The sequence below is a fragment of the Lissotriton helveticus genome, chromosome 1_1, assembly GCF_964261635.1.
Source record: "Lissotriton helveticus chromosome 1_1, aLisHel1.1, whole genome shotgun sequence".
Lineage (NCBI taxonomy): Eukaryota > Metazoa > Chordata > Amphibia > Caudata > Salamandridae > Lissotriton > Lissotriton helveticus.
Window position 1 is genome coordinate 2,006,151,775 of NC_136057.1, and position 18,136 is coordinate 2,006,169,910.

General features: G+C 42.8%; 1 protein-coding gene across 2 annotated transcripts in view; it reads right to left on the reverse strand.

Moving 5' to 3' along the window:
* Positions 1–18,136, reverse strand: part of OLFM3 (olfactomedin 3) — a 624,029-nt gene that overhangs the window by 18,653 nt on the left and 587,240 nt on the right. For both annotated transcript variants that reach the window (XM_078659258.1, XM_078659257.1), the window contains exon 5: positions 160–266. In XM_078659258.1, coding sequence (XP_078515384.1) covers positions 160–266 — 107 coding nt within the window. The remainder of the gene's footprint in view (positions 1–159; positions 267–18,136) is intronic.

Sequence of the window (18,136 nt, forward strand, 5' to 3'; positions counted from 1 at the left end):
ATAGGAGACATTACCCCATGATTTCGAAGAAGAGCGGACCAGAAAGGTTTGGATTTAAACGCTTAAATGAGTAAATCCCGTTTGGCAAAACCTATTTTTTTAAGCATTACATACAAACAGAAGTTAATATATACAAATATAGATAGTAAATAAACATACTCTGTTATTTTTTTCAGATGCTACAGGATCTGTCATCCAGGCTCCGAATCTAGTTCCAGACGTCTTGATGGTAATTGGGCCTGTAATTTTCATCAATTTCCCACACGCTGAAATTAGAAACAAAATGTTTATTGAAAATTACCCGCGATCTCAAAGAAATAGGGTACTATTCAGACTGTTATTGAAATAGTCATAACTTTCTCTGCTATGTATTAACTGTGAGGCATAATTTTGAACTGCACCAAATTAAGCAAATTAATGAATCATTTTATTGGAAAATATAACCAAGAAGCATAATGAAGACAGAAACATAAAAAGCTAATTCTTTCAAGCAGGACATCTAGCTACAGATTTCTTAACTTTTATAGTTCATTTTTGCCCAAATATTTTATGAAACTATATAAAAAACCTGCTCTTGCATCCTGCCCTCTATTTACGCATTGATAACAGAAAGGACAGTAATATCTGTATTACTGTCTGTAAGTCAGACACATATTGCACAGTGTGTTTGACAATTAGATCATACCGATGTAAATTATGTTGCACATATCAAGGAATAAATGTACTCAGAACAGAGGACCAATGTGGGCATCTCCAGCACATCTAGAATAGTATTCAAGCCCTTTGAAGCTTTGAGTGTATAATAAACTTCAATCACAAGTTAAAGGGGAAGACCCTGTACTGATCCAGGACCACCAACGTTTTTTGGTTGTTTTTTTTGCCATGTGAGTTTTTGACTCTGGTAAGCATTAGTAGGCTGAGTGAAGGCATATATTGAAGTATACTGCGTTGTCATTTCTTTAATACAAGTATGATCAATTTAAGTATATAATATTAAATGCCTTTAGTAAATTACGTTGAGATTCTTAAATAAGATGTGTAAGTTAATTAGTTTATTCCTAAAAGTGATTTCCAGTTTAGCTTCACTTTTGCTTAAGTATTTTTTTAATCATATTGTGAGATCATTTCCAATGATGTATTAGTGGATTCCGAAAATTGATTTGTGTATTGACCAGAAGAGGGTGGATATCTCTCCGCTAAGGATTATCAGTCCCCCCATTTTAGTAGCCGGACATGTGGCACCCCACACCCTTTTAAATTGCACATAGCTGTTGATACTTGTATGCAATGTGACAAAGATAACTACCACTTCATAAGGTCCTGTTGTGGAGAGAAGAATTCAACTAGTAACCAGGAGTGTTCAATATTTTCACAGACAAAGTTTGGCAAATCTACTGATTTTCATCCTTTTGCGAGTTTTCTAAGATTTCCAGTTTAGCTTCACTTTTGCTTAAGCAATGTTTTTTTCATTATTAAATCACATTGTGAGATCACTTTCAATGTAAGGCGAGATAATGTTCACTTTAATCATGCCTAATCCAGCTGGGAAATATTTACAGATTTTGTTTCTGAAAGTTTACTGTTTTGGTGATTTTTCCATGGACAATGCCATAAATGTGTACAGCAAAGTGTATCTTTTGCAAAACCATTTTGCTAGATTTACAAAAGGATATGTGTAAAATAAGTTGTTGAATAAGCTAAAATGTACATGCCGAAGTGGTGATGCTAACAAATTTCACAACTTTGTGAAGTTGGAAAACATTTTATAGACTTACTCAGGGGTTGGAAACCCACATTTTTCAACTTTGCACAACTTTGCACACAATTGGCTACAATGTTATACAGGGCAAATTGAAGGTAATTGATAGATCTATGATTTGAAGAAGTCTTACTAAAACACTGTCTCCCTCTAAGTTTCAGTTATCAAATTGACATTCAAAATCACCCAAAATTCGATACTTTTTGGGCATTCGCTTGCCTATCATCTGGAAAGCAGAATTGTACAAAAAACGGTCAGATCCCATGACAGGGAACACTATGAGTACTTCATTCTTACAATCGTATAAAATCTATTTGCTAATGCTTTCATGATACACAATCAGTTGCAGACTTTTAAACTCAGTGGCAAAAGTCTCTTCCTTTCCTCTAACCTGCAGACAATTCTGCATGTCATGTGCCTCTGAATAACATCCTAAGAAAAAATCTGATGTTTTGCTGATCCAGTTGGACTTCAGAGAAGTACTCGGAACTCATCAGAACAATGGTTGTGGATTAACTGTTCTTTCATTAAATGTAGTCGAGAAAGGACACACAGAAAGGAAAAGCTCCAAATCATGGATGATAATGTATCTCTTTCAAAACAAAACACTACAGTTGATACGTGATGTCATCTCAACCTAGCTAGCACCTTCTATCTAATGTTGAGCTGCTGACATTGTAACATGGGGACCAAGGTTCATATCCCAGCTTCTGTGGTGGAACATCATATGATTCTGGGCAAATCACTTAGGTACTGATTTAGAATTTGGTCGAGTACTCCATTGTACCCGCAACAAACCCCCGACCTCCTACCTAATTTACAGGCAGGCATTGGTGGAGCCTACTCCAGCTCTTCTGCTGCATACTCCTCTGGCGGCCCGATGGAGTACAGTCCATCGCAGGTTTACATTTAACACCATACATATGAATTAGATGATGAAAATGACTTGTATCGTGCACAGCTACTCCGAGGAGTGTCCCGGTACCCAGCACAGGTCAGTTGTGATTGAAGGTTCTGACGTCTTAATCCTGCACAAAAGGTTTTCAGCCTTTTTTTAAACACTTCAACTTAGTCTATTGAGTAGAGCTCGAGAGGGAGCTTATTCCAAGCTGCTGGTCCTACGTGGGCAAGTGACCGACCTCCCACTCTAACATATTAAATTCTGGAAGTCAAATTAGTTGGCAGACCTCAGGTTTCTTGAAGTTGCATAGAAACTGAACCTTGTTCTGAGGTAGACTGCAGCGGTCTGGTAAAGTGCCCCGTAAACAAGCACTAGAGCAGAACCACCACCGGAGGAAGATCCTTCACCTACCTTGCGGCCAAGACCTGGAACACCCTCCCCACCCACCTAAGACTCACCCAGGACCATCTCTCCTTCAGGAAGCAACTCAAGACCGGGCTTTTCGAGCAGTTGCAGCCCCCCCTCCCTCCCCGCCAGCGCCTTGAGACCCTAGCGGGTGAGTAGCGCGCTTTACAAATGTTCTTGATTGATTGATTGATTGATTGAACAATATTATTTTGCATATAGGAAGCCAGTGAAGAGTGCACTAATGAGGGGAAATACGCATTCTAACTGGCAGATTCAGAAGGAAATGAGCTGCCTCATTCTGGAATACCTGTGGCCTATCCAACAGGTGTTCAGGTAGACAAAAATAGAGGGCATCACCGTAGTCCAACCTTAAGGGTATCAGTTGGCAGTGAAGGACAGGCAGTGTAGGAACGTTTGTAGGGAGTGCAGTATACCAAAGCAGGCTAATTTGTGGCTTAAAGGACAGTCCACCACCACATTTGATCCCTAAGTTCTTGACTATGGCTCCTTGAGGGCCTTGAGGGTGGGGACATCTTCACGCCATAAAGTCTGCCAAGTTTCTGAAGAAGTATTGCCAAAGAAAACAAATGTCTGTTTTGTCAGCATTGCACTTAAGCTGGTGCATGGCCACCCAATGGAAGACTGCAGTCAAGCAGGTTTTAATCAGCATCCCTTGAATCGCTCCTCCCTTGCCACATGAGAACAACAGCTGAGTATTGTCAGTTTAGATATAACTGTTAAACCCAGGGCTTCTGCTATCTTAACAAGAGAAGTGAGATATGTATTAAATAGTGTTGGGCTCAAAGCAGAGCCCTGGGGAACTCCCACTATCAACTCATGCAGTTTTGAGGAGAAAGAAGGAGTCCAAACTTGTTGACTTCTGCCTTCCAAAAAAAGAGGCGAGCCAGTCCAAAGCTTGACCCACTATACAAATGGACTAAAGGTGCACCAGAAGTCTGGAGTGGGGCCTGTATCAAAGGCTGCTGATAGGTCTAACATGATCAGCATAACCTTTGCCCCATTATTTAAATTGCCTTTGTTGTATTCAGTTACCTCCACAAGCACTCGGTACTAAAGTAGGGGCTAAAGTCAGACTGGCTAAGATGGAGCAGGTTATTGGATTCAAGATATAAAGAGAGCTACTGATTCACGTGCTTCTTCAATACTTTGAATAGTGCCGGTAGCAAGGAGATAGGCCTGTAATTAGACTGTACTCCGGGGTCTGCAGATGGTTTTCTAACAGGAGCAGAATGGTGGCTTGTTTCCAAGAACTTGCTACCCTAGCTGTCGCTTGCTATGTATTAAGAACCTGGTTCACAAGAAGGTTGAGTACAAAGGCCCCTAAAGCTAAGAAGTTAGGGAGGCACAGGTCAGATGAAGAGCCTGATTTGATCTCTCCAGTGAAATAGATTTAAAATTGGAGAGCATGACATTGGCTGGGTAGACCAAACTGGCCTGCATGATGTCCAGTAGATCATGATTGGGCCGCGAGCTGGATGACAGACTGGCTTGAAGGGTCAAGATCTTAGTGAGGAAGTAAGTTGCCTGCTGTTCACACCATATCCTCTAAAATACTCTTGTTTAGCAATTTTAATTTCAACGTGATATTTCTTTAGAGCCGACTTGTATATTTTCTTATCAATAGTTTTATATTCTTTTCTCCACTGTCTTTCTAAGGCTTTGCACCGTTTCTTCTCTATCTTAAGGCTATCAGAAAACCAAGGAGTGGAGGGCCTAATTATTCTTTATCTTCGTAGAACAAGAAGCACCAATTTATCAGTACAGTCTCTAATCCAGTTGTAGAGCAGCATAACATCATTCTCGATTTGGTACCAGTAAACCTACTTGAAAAGCAGTTCTTTGACTGAAGCCGCTTGTGAGCACCCGCAACTGCCCTCGTTATAAAATGGTGCTGAGGACGCCAAATCTTGATTTTGTCCATAATTCTGGATCCTCAAGGGAAAGAATTCCGCCATGCAGCGACTGGCAGAATGGGAACCGACTGACCTCACGTTGGCAGTTCTGATGGCATCATTTAGATACAACCACACACAGTGTGGTCAAAAACATAAATTTTTCTATAGGAGCTTGTGCGGCAGGCAGAAAACACCTGCAGCATAAGCTCCCATAGAAAAATGGATGTTCCCACGTGGTGCACTGATGTTTAGGGGGTCACCATGCAGTGGGCCCTGCTAGGGGCCACCAACATCGCATTCCAATAGCCAATCAATGTGGCAAAGGCCAACATGGATTGGCTGTCTGAAACTGACATCATAATACCTATGGCGGAAACGCAGTCCTTAAGGGATAATGAGGCGTTTCCGAATGGCCGGTGGGCTCCTTGAGCCTGTTGGAACTGCGTCAGATTTCTGAGGTACTGGGTTTTTCAGAACCGGTACTGAACCGGTAACCCAGCGGTGCCAGGGACAACACCCAAAGACCTCGAGTACTTTCCTGATTCAGACACAGAAACTCAGAGTCTTCTAGGTGAAGTCAAAGATCGAATTTATTGGCTGCAACCAAGTAACAGGCGTCCTAGAAGTACGACAACACGGTGTGTATATTCTCAGGAGACAGCTCAATCTTACAAAGCCAGGCTTCTCTTTTTATACAAAATATTAAGCTTTAGGCAAACATTCTCTACATTTCATTAGACCATTCACATGTTTTCACTACAAAGAAAAAGCAGAGTCATGATGACAAGCCCACATTTCAGTTCGTCCACCCCACAATAAATTACTCGGCAAGGCCCAACATTCTCATCAGATATCGGTGGACCCCCAATAAAAACGGGCACCTCCTCCTCGTAAAGCAAGACATATGTGAAGAAACAGGGACAGGTGTGAGCAAGATTAGGCAGGGTGTGTGTGCGATGAAAAGGGTTTATGGCATGTTGTGCCTTGATGCTATCTTGCTCGGCCACTGGGAAAGGAATTGGCCGGGCAGGTTCGGCCTGGGGCAATGGTTTCAGCTTGCCCAGGTCACAGAGAAGTCAATTAAGGTGTACATGTCCTTTGGAATCGAATTTGGCTGTATTATAAGCCTATGTGAGGGCAACTCATAAAATGGCTGCCGTACACAAAATGGAAGCCAAGGGTTCAGGACGAAAATGACGATTTCGAGGTGAAATCGTTACTGGAATATGACGAAAATGCTTGTACATAGTGTACTAGCCATTCTCGGTCTTTTGATATAAAAATCGTCATGCTACGACAAAGTTTATTACACGAGTCCAGATTTTTCAGAACCACAAACCCTCCTTTTGCCCTTACATAGGCAATTAACCTATCCTCATGCTAATCTGAGTCCAGGTCTATATTCCTAAAGTCATTGAGATGTTGCTGTAACATCATCCTAGTACTTAGCTCGTCTCTTGATACAGGTTTCCTTACACATGATGTAGCACAGAGGCCACATATTGCAGGAGCACACTGCACGCACAGACAGAACAGGAAAAGAATGGCTAAGACCATCCCAATGACCATCAGAATTTTCCACCCCCAGGCGGATATCAGTTCCCAGAACCATCCCATTAACGACCAATCTCCTTTATCCACATGAATAGATACGGAAATCTTATGTAGTTTGGAGATGGCCTGGTACACTGTTGGAGCGTTATCTGGAATGAAAACACAGCAACTCGATTGGATCAATTTACATACCCCACCTCGGTCTGCAAGTATGACATCTAATGCGACCCTGTTCTGAAGGGTCATAAGACGATCCGACTGGAGCTCAGCAGTCAAGTTACTAAGGGCACCGGCAGTTTCAACTACGGTGGATTCAACCACCCTTGTCAATTGCCTTATGTTCCTGCTGTTAACCATTGGTTCCCAGAACGGCAGAAAACCCTTTACGAAGTCCCCAAATTCTTGTCCTGCAGTGTCTTCTTTACTCAAGACACCTCTAACTATCCTTGTCTTGTGGTAGTCTGCCGCTGCTGTGTAGGTGGGAGGCAGCAGGAACGAAACAAAACATGTGCCCGAAAAGTCAGGGGGCAACCATGTATAGGCTCTATCATGGCAGATGAAATAGGTACCCTTAGCTGCTAAAAACGAAGGGGAAGTCTGAGATGCAAAAACATACGTTTCAGTACAGACACTCTTCCCTAACTGAGCTCTGGGATTCTTGCCATTACCTTGCAGACACAGGTGACCCTGATGGGGTACAATCCAAATCGGGGAAGATCTCTTAGCTTGCTGTTTCTCACTCAGAGTAGCTCCATATCCAGTTACGTTCCATCCTATGTATACTAGTGTCTCATCTCTCGGGATAGTTTCATAGGAAATATCTTCCTTAATCATGTCTACTATACCCTTAACTAGAGCACTATTCTTAGGATTGTCTGTTACAGAACGCAGGGGGTAGATTTCATGTGCATATATGAACATTGTTCTGTATGCCCACACAGAACCATTATGGCTGAAAGGCAGGACCAGATAAGGGATACCTTTATCCGTTGTGTGAGGCATAAGACCACACACCCAACAGTTAGTCGTGTTCATTACTAGTTGGTGTTGGTGCAAAAGCTGAACAAAGGAGTTATTAATAAACTCTAATCTCCTAGCAAATTCATGTTCAGGAAGGGGCTGAAAAGAATGAGAGCAAACAGTAGAAAGAGGAGGTGTAGGCGATGTAGTGGGTGCAAATGTTACTCAAAAAGTGAATAAAACATATCCTATAAAAAACATCATCACACTGAATAACATGAAAATGCACAGTATCAAAAAGCTTTTCTTTGTCATCATTTTACATATTCTGCTTTTAAAGTTCGTTTCTTTGGCAGGTCTCTCCATCTCGAAAAACTCCATCCTCTCTAAAGTGCTGCTCGCGATGGTAGGTTGTTTCTGCTAAGGAATGCTTCTGTCAGTCTAGGGCAACTCCCTTAGACCAACCAGAACTGTCGACCTAACGTCGTCAGCTGCACCCCAAAGACTTTGGGCAATCGCGACCCTAGCAGCGGAACCCGGATGGCGGTTCGAAAAACAAAAATAAGCAAGTTTCTCAGATGGGAGAGCTGCGCTGTCAAAAATAGAGGAAAAAAAACGTTATTTGTCCATAGGTCTCGGCCTCAAATTATAGCGCTTCTTCCAGGTACTGTCTGGTCTCGGAACAAGAGTTCAGGCTCTGTAGTGTCCAATCGAACTGACGGTGATACAGCTGGTTGCAAAATATTGTCACTCTCTTTTTCAGTACTTGTTCCTTTCACACGTGCATCACTGAAAGGCAGAAAACGTGGCACAGTTTCAGTCTCTGAGTCGGCGACACCCTCCTGGACCCACCGGTCGTATGGCAGAGGCAAAGGGATCCGTTTGCAGTGGATCCCGTGGATCCAGTTTTTCTTCCCCTCCACTCGAACAGCTGATCTTGTTGAGAGAAGAACGAGATGCGGTCCGGTCCACCTGGGCTGATCGTTCTTTGTTCGCTGGAAGTTCTTTACTAGAACCCAGGATCCAGGGTCGATGGGATGACCTGGAGTTTCAGAGACCGGAGGCAGGGTGTCGTAGACCTGTTGGTGTAAAACACGCAATTAAGCCGTCAATTCGTACAAATAGTCAAGCAAAACAGGGTATTCGATTTCACTGAACTTTGTGGGCCTTGGCACTCCCCATATGTTGGCCGGTCGGCCGAAAACGATCTCGTAAGGACTAAGTCCCACTCGCGAATGCACAGTCATTCTGGTGGATAGGAGTGCTAAGGGCAGAGCGTCAGGCCATTTAAGACCAGTGCTCGGTTGAATTTTGATCAGTTTAAGTTTTAACGTGCCTTTGTAGCATTCTACTAGTCCAGCTGATTGGGGGTGATTTGCAGCGTGAAACTTCTGATGAATGCCTAGCCCTTCACATACTTTCTTCATCACTCGACCCACAAATTCACTCCCATTGTCGCTCCAGACTATTCTCGGCATTCCAAATCTAGGGAAGAACTCTTTCACAAGGGCTTTCGCTGTGGACAAGGCAGTATTGTCCTTTAGGGGATATGCTTCTACCCATCTTGAAAAGGCACAAACAACAACGAGTACGTATTTTAAATTGTTGCACCTCTCCATGTGGATGAAATCTAGCTGCAAAACCTCGAACGGATACCTAGGAGGTGCAAAATGGCCAGCTGGAGTTGGGGTTCCCCTACCAGGGTTGTATTTCAGACACACCATGCAATTCTTGACCACATTTTCTGCACACTTAGGAATTCCAGCATTTTACCATACTGGAGCCAACAACTTACAAATCCCTTTCACACTGATGTGAGCCATTCCATGGGCCATTGTAACCACTGCAAGCACATACGCATCGGGTAGCAACCATCTCTGATGCTCTGACAATTCAATCCAACAACCATTTGCATCCATTCTACCCGTACTTTCTCTCCACACACTCAACTCTTTCTCTGTAGCTTCAGCTTGGATCGATTTCACACTCTCTATCGTGTCTTCACACATTCCAACGTCACCAATCCATCTTGCAGGGCCTGCAACATACATTCGGCTCATCACATTCCTCGCTGTTTCTTTTGCGATTTCGTCAGCAAATGCATTTCCACGACCAACATCATCAGTCACCTTCTTGTGTGCACTACATTTCACAATCGCAACTTGCAACGGCAAGGTCAGTGACTCAAGAAGCTCATTCACCAACTGACCATGCTGTATCTTAGCTCCATGCGAAGTCAGGAACCCACGTTCTTTCCACAATCGTCCAAAACTGTGAGCCACTCCAAACGCATACTGGCTGTCGGTGTAGATGGTCACTTTCATTCCTTTCGACAACACACATGCTCGTGTAAGTGCAATCAACTCTGCTGCTTGAGCTGAATTATGTGGGATACGTGCAGCTTCAACAATCGTATGCAAAGTTGTGACAGCATATGCTGCAGTCGTATCACCATGCGGAAGCTTGAAGCATGAACCATCAACCCATAAGGTACCTTCACACTTTCCAAGAGGAGTGTCCCTAAGATCTATTCTCCCTTTTGTTTCTTCTTCTGTTCTAAGAAAACAATCATGCTGTTCTGAAGCATCTAATTCCTTTACACTCGGCAACAACGTAGCTGGGTTAAGAGTGTTGCATCTTTTTATGTGCACATGACTCGCTAACAATGTCAACTCATAACCCGACAGTCGAGCACTAGTTAAGTGCTGTGTCTTGGTTCTGTTTAACAACGTGTCCACTGCATGTGGAACCATCACAATTAACGTGTTATTCATCACTAAACCAGCAGACTGTCGAATAGAAACAGCTGCTGCCGCTGTTGCTCTTAAACAACTCAGCAATGCTTTAGCTACCGGATCCAAAGTCGACGAAAAATACGCACATGGACGCTGCTTGTCTCCAAACAACTGTGTCAACACTGATAATGCACAACCTCCTTTCTCATGGACATATAATGTAAAGAGCTTACTGTAGTCAGGGGTACCCAACACAGGAGCCGAACATAATGCTGTGCGCAATTCAGAAAAACTTTTCTGACACTCTTCAGACCAAGGAACGGGATTCGGTGTATCTTTACAAGTTAATGCCACCAAGGGCTTGGCCAGCAAGGAAAAATTTGGTATCCACTGTCTACAGTACGATGTAATGCCCAAGAAAGCACGCACTTCTCTCTGTGTTCTTGGCACACTCAATTTTGCTATTGCCTGAATTCTTTCTGGGGTCAGTTTCCTTCCCTCCTTCGATAAGAGATGACCTAAGTAGGTCACTTCTTGTCGACAATATTGCAATTTTGAGAGAGACACTTTGTGATGCAACTCACACAAATGACGCAACAATGACAATGTGGCTTCTTTACAGATTTCCTCAGTATCTGCAGCAACAAGCAAATCATCAACATACTGAATGAGGGTAGCACCATCAGGTAAAACAATTGTATCAAGCTGTGTTTTTAAAGCTTGACTATATATTGATGGGCTTTCACAGTAGCCCTGGGGAGCGCGTTTAAAGCAGAAGCTTCGACCTCCTAAACTGAAGCCAAAAATATCCCTACTCTCCTCGGCAATCGGGATGCTGAAGAAAGCATTCTTCAAGTCAATCACCGAAAACCAGGTTGCAGAAGCTGGAATCAAAATCAATAGGGCAGTAATGTCAGGAACAACTGGAAATTGTGGCACAACGATCTTATTGACCTCTCTAAGATCAATCACAAATCTGTAAACAGGTGGCTGGGAAGGGTCAGTTCGTTTCAAAACAGGCAGAACAGGACTATTGCAAACGTTTCCTCTTGTCTCTTCAATCACATCTTTTTCAATCAGATCGTAAATGATCGCTAACAACGCTTTTTCACCTTCACTAGAGATTTTGTATTGGGGAATTCGTGGCATTTTAACATTGGCTTTCAATGTCACAACATATGGTGGTATTTCCAAAAGACCCACATCATTAGGACCCGTAGCCCAAGGAATATCAGGAAGAAACGACAATTCTGTCGGAAGTTTATCCCTTGACAAATACATTGGAGAAACCACTTTTTTTACCCAGTGTAAGTTGTACTCCAGAGGGAGAACAGTACAAAGTCGCATACAATCTTTTTAACAGATCCAATCCCAATACGTTTTCACCACAACCTGTTGTCAGAATAAGGGGTGCTTCGAATTCACAAGGACCAACAGAAAGAGATATAGGACTAGAAACTGGGTTTCTAACCGGGGCGCCAGAAAAACCTACTGATACATTCGTTTCTCCAGACAAAGGTGCGCCAGGGAGTTTGGAGTGCATAATAGAACTCTTTGTAGCACCAGTATCCAACAGAAAAGGTTCTGACACACCTGATGTAATCACCTCAACGTAAGGTCCACTCTGATCTACTGGAACTGAAACAACTCCCTCTCTTTGTCTATGGCTGTCCTAGCAATCATTACCTTCCATATGTCCATCTTCTGCATAGTAATCATCAGCATAGTACTGAGCCGTCCTACCAGACGCGTTATTCTGCTGATCAAAACTATTCATTGAATTTTGAGACGGGAAGGAACGAGCGTTCTGGGGGAAATTTCCACGTCCTCTACCTCTAGGTGCTTGTTGAACACCTCGACCTCTTGAGCCAGAAACACCATTTGCGCGCTGTAACAGGATAGGGCAACTATACTTAAAATGACCCTCTTCCTTACAATATGAACACTGATTGGGACCTACAGGGACACGTGGTTGAGTATACTCGACTCTTTGCGAGTTTCTCTGATACTGTTGAGGCTGCTGATAAGTATTCTGATAGTTACTCTGACCACCATTATTTTGACCACCACGTGGCGGGTACACTTGCTGTAATAGAACCTTCGTTTTCAACTCTTTCGTTTTCTTCTCTGCTCTATCTTTCTCGTCCTTGTCCCTATTTTCGTAGTACTGGGCAGTAGCCAAAATCTGTGCTGAAGAGGAAACTGCCCAAGAACTCTCTGAATCTTTCAACTTTTTACACAACTCGGGAAGTAAATTGTGCACGAACTTATCGACGAATAACCGTTGACCACCTTCTGTACTCATATCTTGACCACTGTGGTCGACAAACGTCTCTTCAAACCTGCTGAAGAAATCTGACACTGTTTCATCTTTCTTCTGCTTACACGCAGACAATTTATCCCAATTTACTCGCATGGCAGGCATTAAAGTCTTCATTTAATCAATGATCTTACCAGGAAGTTCTGCTACTAAAGGCTCAGGTTTAGCACCACCAACTTGTCGGGCATCGACGGCAGTAATATTAGCCCATGAGTCACCTAACTCCTGATCATGGTCTGCATGACGAATCTTACCCCATAAAGGCTGTGGAACAACATTCCCAAACAACATGTCTATATCTGCTAAATTCATAATGCAAGACCCAGCAGTCTGTGACAACTCCTTGTAATACCCTGCAGGATTTTTACGGGGATCAGGCAATGTCTGCTTAAGGGCCAAAACTTCAGCTCGCTTCCAAGGAACATGTACCCACACATGCTGGAAATGAGCTGGCACAGCATCAACGTGATTAGCTAGATCAGCCGCAACAGCGTCTTTCCATACCGGAGGAACTTCTCTCATGGGATATTGTCTCGCCTTCTTCTTAACAGAAGAATCAGACTCAAACAATGACTTAGAAACACCTTCAGTCCTAAGCGACAACAATGTCGCAACTGCTTTCTTAACATCTGAACCCACAATCGCGCCTTTTGAAAACTCGAACCGTACATGGCTCAACTCGGGCGGATTAGAGTCCAAGTCATTGTCCTCCAAATCTTCACACAGAAAAGTACAAAAACGTATCTCTGCTTCGGTGCTTCCTACTGATGGAAGACATCCATAACACATTCTAAATCATATTTTTCCGGGTCAGTAACCCATTTATGTGCCAAACAATTCAACGTTTCCTTCTCCCTAGAATCAGGCAGTTGACTACGCAACTGCTTACGCTCAGAGGCAAGGGTTGCACTTGTTGCTCCAAAGAAAGGATGTAGGAGACTACTGACAGTGCTAGCCACTCTTTGTCGAACAGAAGGAGAAGTCGATGTAAAGACAAGCGGAAAAGCAGGGTGAGGCAAGGCAGATGCAGAAGCAGTGTCAGGAGGAATACCAGAAGTGGGAGTCGATATAGTAGTCAAAGTTGTAGGAAGTACAGGCAGAGCAGATGTCAAAGCCGGTGGCCCTTGAGGAGGCTGCACCGTAGAAGCAGGTGCCAACTGGAGAACAGCTGGTGGGTACTGTAGAGGAGCAGGAGGCAATGCAATCACAGGTTGCGCAGCTAAAGGCTGCGGAGGTGCCGTAGCATTTTGCTCATAAGGGGGTGGCGAACTCAACAAATGCGACATTAGGGGATCTTTTCCATGGTCTTTTGTTGCATCTTGCTGAAGAGGCGGCAAAACTGGATAGCATTTATCTATTACCATTTTACGTTGCCTGTGCAACTGCTCACTCATCTGTTCCTCTTCGTTATCTTTAAACTGCATAGCAGCTTGCATTATCGAAATACCCCTTTCTCTCTTATTTTTCTTCGCTAATTTAATTTCCTTCTGTTTGGCTTCCTTACGCCATAGGCGGAAAGAGTCAAGCATCGCCGGCCAGGCTTTCTTCTTAAAAAGTTTGACTTCAAGGTTATCTAAGATTTCCGTGTCAAAGCTACCATATTGGGGCCATTTTAAAACACCATCTTTTCTGGTGTATTTGATCCATACTTCATTATATGTGATGGGGCCTACTCCATGTTTCACATACAGTTCATACGTTGGAGTTCCAATCTGAGGAACCGGACACGAGTCCTCCAATCGGGAATCCCTATTACTACCACAACAAAACAAATTTCCAAGTCTGCTAAGACCAGGCATCTTCGCTCTCTAGTCTAGCTTCAAACTTCAAAGGATTATCGATTACGATATTCTTGTGAATACACGAGTCCTTCGGCTTTGGTACTTGCAAGTTCCAAATCAAAGATCCCGAAGGGATACCCAAAACTAAGAACCAACTCAGGACTGGGAGACGCTCCACTTATACTTAACTGAGATATCGATGACGTCACCAGAAGACTCGTCTATCGTTTCGCTCTACCAAACATCAAGGGTCCAAATCAGGGCGATAGCCAGGGCAGCAGTCCTTTCGTAGCCGTCGGGAAGCGGGGAACCTCGCAGCAAAGACTTTTGGATGACGTCGACATGCAGGGGTCGATGAAGTGGCGGCCTTCCTCCAGAATTTTCACACGAAGCTCCTCACGAACCTCTGGCTTGGACCAGTACCGTTGGTATCGACCCACATTGGGCGCCAGCTGAGGTACTGGGTTTTTCAGAACCGGTACTGAACCGGTAACCCAGCGGTGCCAGGGACAACACCCAAAGACCTCGAGTACTTTCCTGATTCAGACACAGAAACTCAGAGTCTTCTAGGTGAAGTCAAAGATCGACTTTATTGGCTGCAACCAAGTAACAGGCGTCCTAGAAGTACGACAACACGGTGTGTATATTCTCAGGAGACTGCTCAATCTTACAAAGCCAGGCTTCTCTTTTTATACAAAATATTAAGCTTTAGGCAAACATTCTCTACATTTCATTAGACCATTCACATGTTTTCACTACAAAGAAAAAGCAGAGTCATGATGACAAGCCCACATTGCAGTTCGTCCAGCCCACAATAAATTACTCGGCAAGGCCAACATTCTCATCAGATATCGGTGGACCCCCAATAAAAACGGGCACCTCCTCCTCGTAAAGCAAGACATATGTGAAGAAACAGGGACAGGTGTGAGCAAGATTAGGCAGGGTGTGTGTGGGATGAAAAGGGTTTATGGCATGTTATGCCTTGATGCTATCTTGTTCGGCCACTGGGAAAGGAACTGGCTGGGCAGGTTCGGCCTGGGGCAATGGTTTCAGCTTGCCCAGGTCACAGAGAAGTCAATTAAGGTGTACGTGTCCTTTGGAATCGAATTTGGCTGTATTAAAAGCCTATGTGAGGGCAACTCATAAAATGGCTGCCGTACACAAAATGGAAGCCAAGGGTTCAGGACGAAAATGACGATTTCGAGGTGAAATCGTTACGGGAATATGACGAAAATGCTTGTACATAGTGTACTAGCCATTCTCGGTCTTTTGATATAAAAATCGTCATGCTACGACAAAGTTTATTACACGAGTCCAGAATTTTCAGAACCACATTTCCCGGCTGGTTTAAACTCTGACCGCTGTCATCATAATAAGGCCGTCGGACTGTGTTTCATTCCAACTTCATCAAAAATATCGAGTAGTAGAACCTCCAAAAGCAAAGACTATTACTGCACCCTATGGTTTTTTCAAAAAGTGGGTTTAAGTACCAATTTAATTTGTTCAGATTAGAATTAGAGATTGTATTTGGCAAAAAGTTTGACCTCAGAGTAAAATGACATAATTTTCCTCACTCCTCCCAGTTTTTACTACACAGGTCTCTCTTAGTAATAGCGGGACGCATTTGCACAAGAAGCACACAGAGGCAGTCCATAATTTGCTCTGGACTCATGAACCAATATCGACCCAAAAACAATTTGCATCTATGTACTATTCACTGGCAGTAATGCTACTGGGGCGCACCTCATTAGACAATACAATCAGATTAGGCCATATATTTAGGGATTTGAAAAGTATAAATCATCACCAAAATTACATTTGGGGTTGGTGCCTCTCGGGAAAAAACACCCTACTACCTAGGTGCATACATATAGAGGGATATCAAAGATAGTCCCTAAGTAAGTCAAACAATATATTCCAATATCCCGGCACTCAGCTGTAACAATTTGATTCCTTAATTATTAAAGATTAAGACTTGTTCTCTACAAAAAATCCCAAGTATTTCATCCACAAGTAACAATTTTGATTCTTATCGATAACAAGATTTTATTAACACAGATTGGTAAGCATAATCAAAATGATACAAACATCAGACAAAGGATAATACAAAACTGATCAGGAAAGGATGGTAAACAAGGTGTACGGGACAATAGGTATTTAATGTGTCCTCCTTTTCCTGATCCACAAAAGACAACAGCCGACACTTGTTTCGTCACGTCATGTGACTTCCTCAAGGCTTCTGAATATTTACTTGGACGTGGTTGGCTGTATATGTCTTTGTACTTCTCGATGAACTTCAAGGTTTCAAAGTTCGTTTGATGAATGACTTTATCCAAATATTTGTGAAGTTCCTATTTACTGTGGTTCCTACGTCAGGCCCATATTCTACGTATTGATAATCTCAAAAGCACGGGTCCAAGGTTGCGCAAAAAATTATAATAATATTTTTATCAGAGTGCGTGAAGCAGACCACTGTAGGGTATTGGCAACTTAGGTCTAGATTCACCAGTAAAAAATATTTTCATATGCGATCGTTAACCCTGAGACCGGCTCTCATATTACTTCATTGTAATCCTTATTTTCTCTTTTCTTTGTTACATGAAATGATAACTTCAAACTCTTTATTCAGTTATGGGCTTGTATACTCCTTCAATGTTGGGAATATTTTCAATCATACGGCGTGGGAAAAGGGCTCTGATAAGCCGCGTATCTGAGCGTCCTCTCTGGAAGGATACCCGGTCCGCCTTGTTTACCATCCTTTCCTGATCAGTTTTGTATTATCCTTTGTCTGATGTTTGTATCATTTTGATTATGCTTACCAATCTGTGTTAATAAAATCTTGTTATCGATAAGAATCGAAATTGTTACTTGTGGATGAAATACTTGGGATTTTTTGTAGAGAACAAGTCTTAATCTTTAATAATTAAGGAATCAAACAATTTGCATCTGATTAATATAACCTACAACTCAGAATGAAGGCCTAAGTTAAATACTTAATTTGCCCCCTCCAATTAGTTAGCAACAGTATTTTATTACATAATCCACCTATGTATTATTTAAGCTCTTTCCCCTGATCATGACTCTTCATGGCTCTACTACTGTTGCCCGCAAGCATATGAATAATTTAAATGTTGTGTGGGTACCCGACTCTGCCATGCATTTAATGTAACATTGAATTGGTTTATTGTAGTGTGCAAAAATCACTAAAAGCCTTGCAGCTAGGCTTTGTGCATACAAGTGTTTATAAATAAAAATAAATATAAATTCATAAAATATAGCGATGAGACAATTATTCAAAGAAGGGCCTTGGCTTTGTATACCTGCAATGCTGGTTTTATTGGTTTGGTCATAGATTTTCTATGCTCTGCACCAAGAGCGCCAGCCATTTGTCTATGCCTTAATACAGCAATGTTGATGTGCTGGGTCCATCTGAGATCATTAGATACATGGATCCCCAAATACGTAAAGGCGTTTACTACCTCTAGAGGACGACCGTTCGTAGTTAATTTGGATCTAAAGCTACGATGGGGGTTCAAAACTATAAGTTTCGTTTTGGCCACATTGACTTCTAGGCCATGCTCCCCACAGAATTGGTCAAAGGTGGATAAAGCATGCTGTAGAGAACTCGGAGTCTTTGATAAAATCAACGTGTCGTCTGCAAACATTAAAATAGGTATTTTGGTACCAGCTAATGAAGGAGCGTCCACATTTGCAGACAACATGCGAGCAACAACCCCGTTAATATATAGTGGAAAAAGTATAGGAGCCATCGAACACCCTTGCCGGACACCCCGCTCCACCG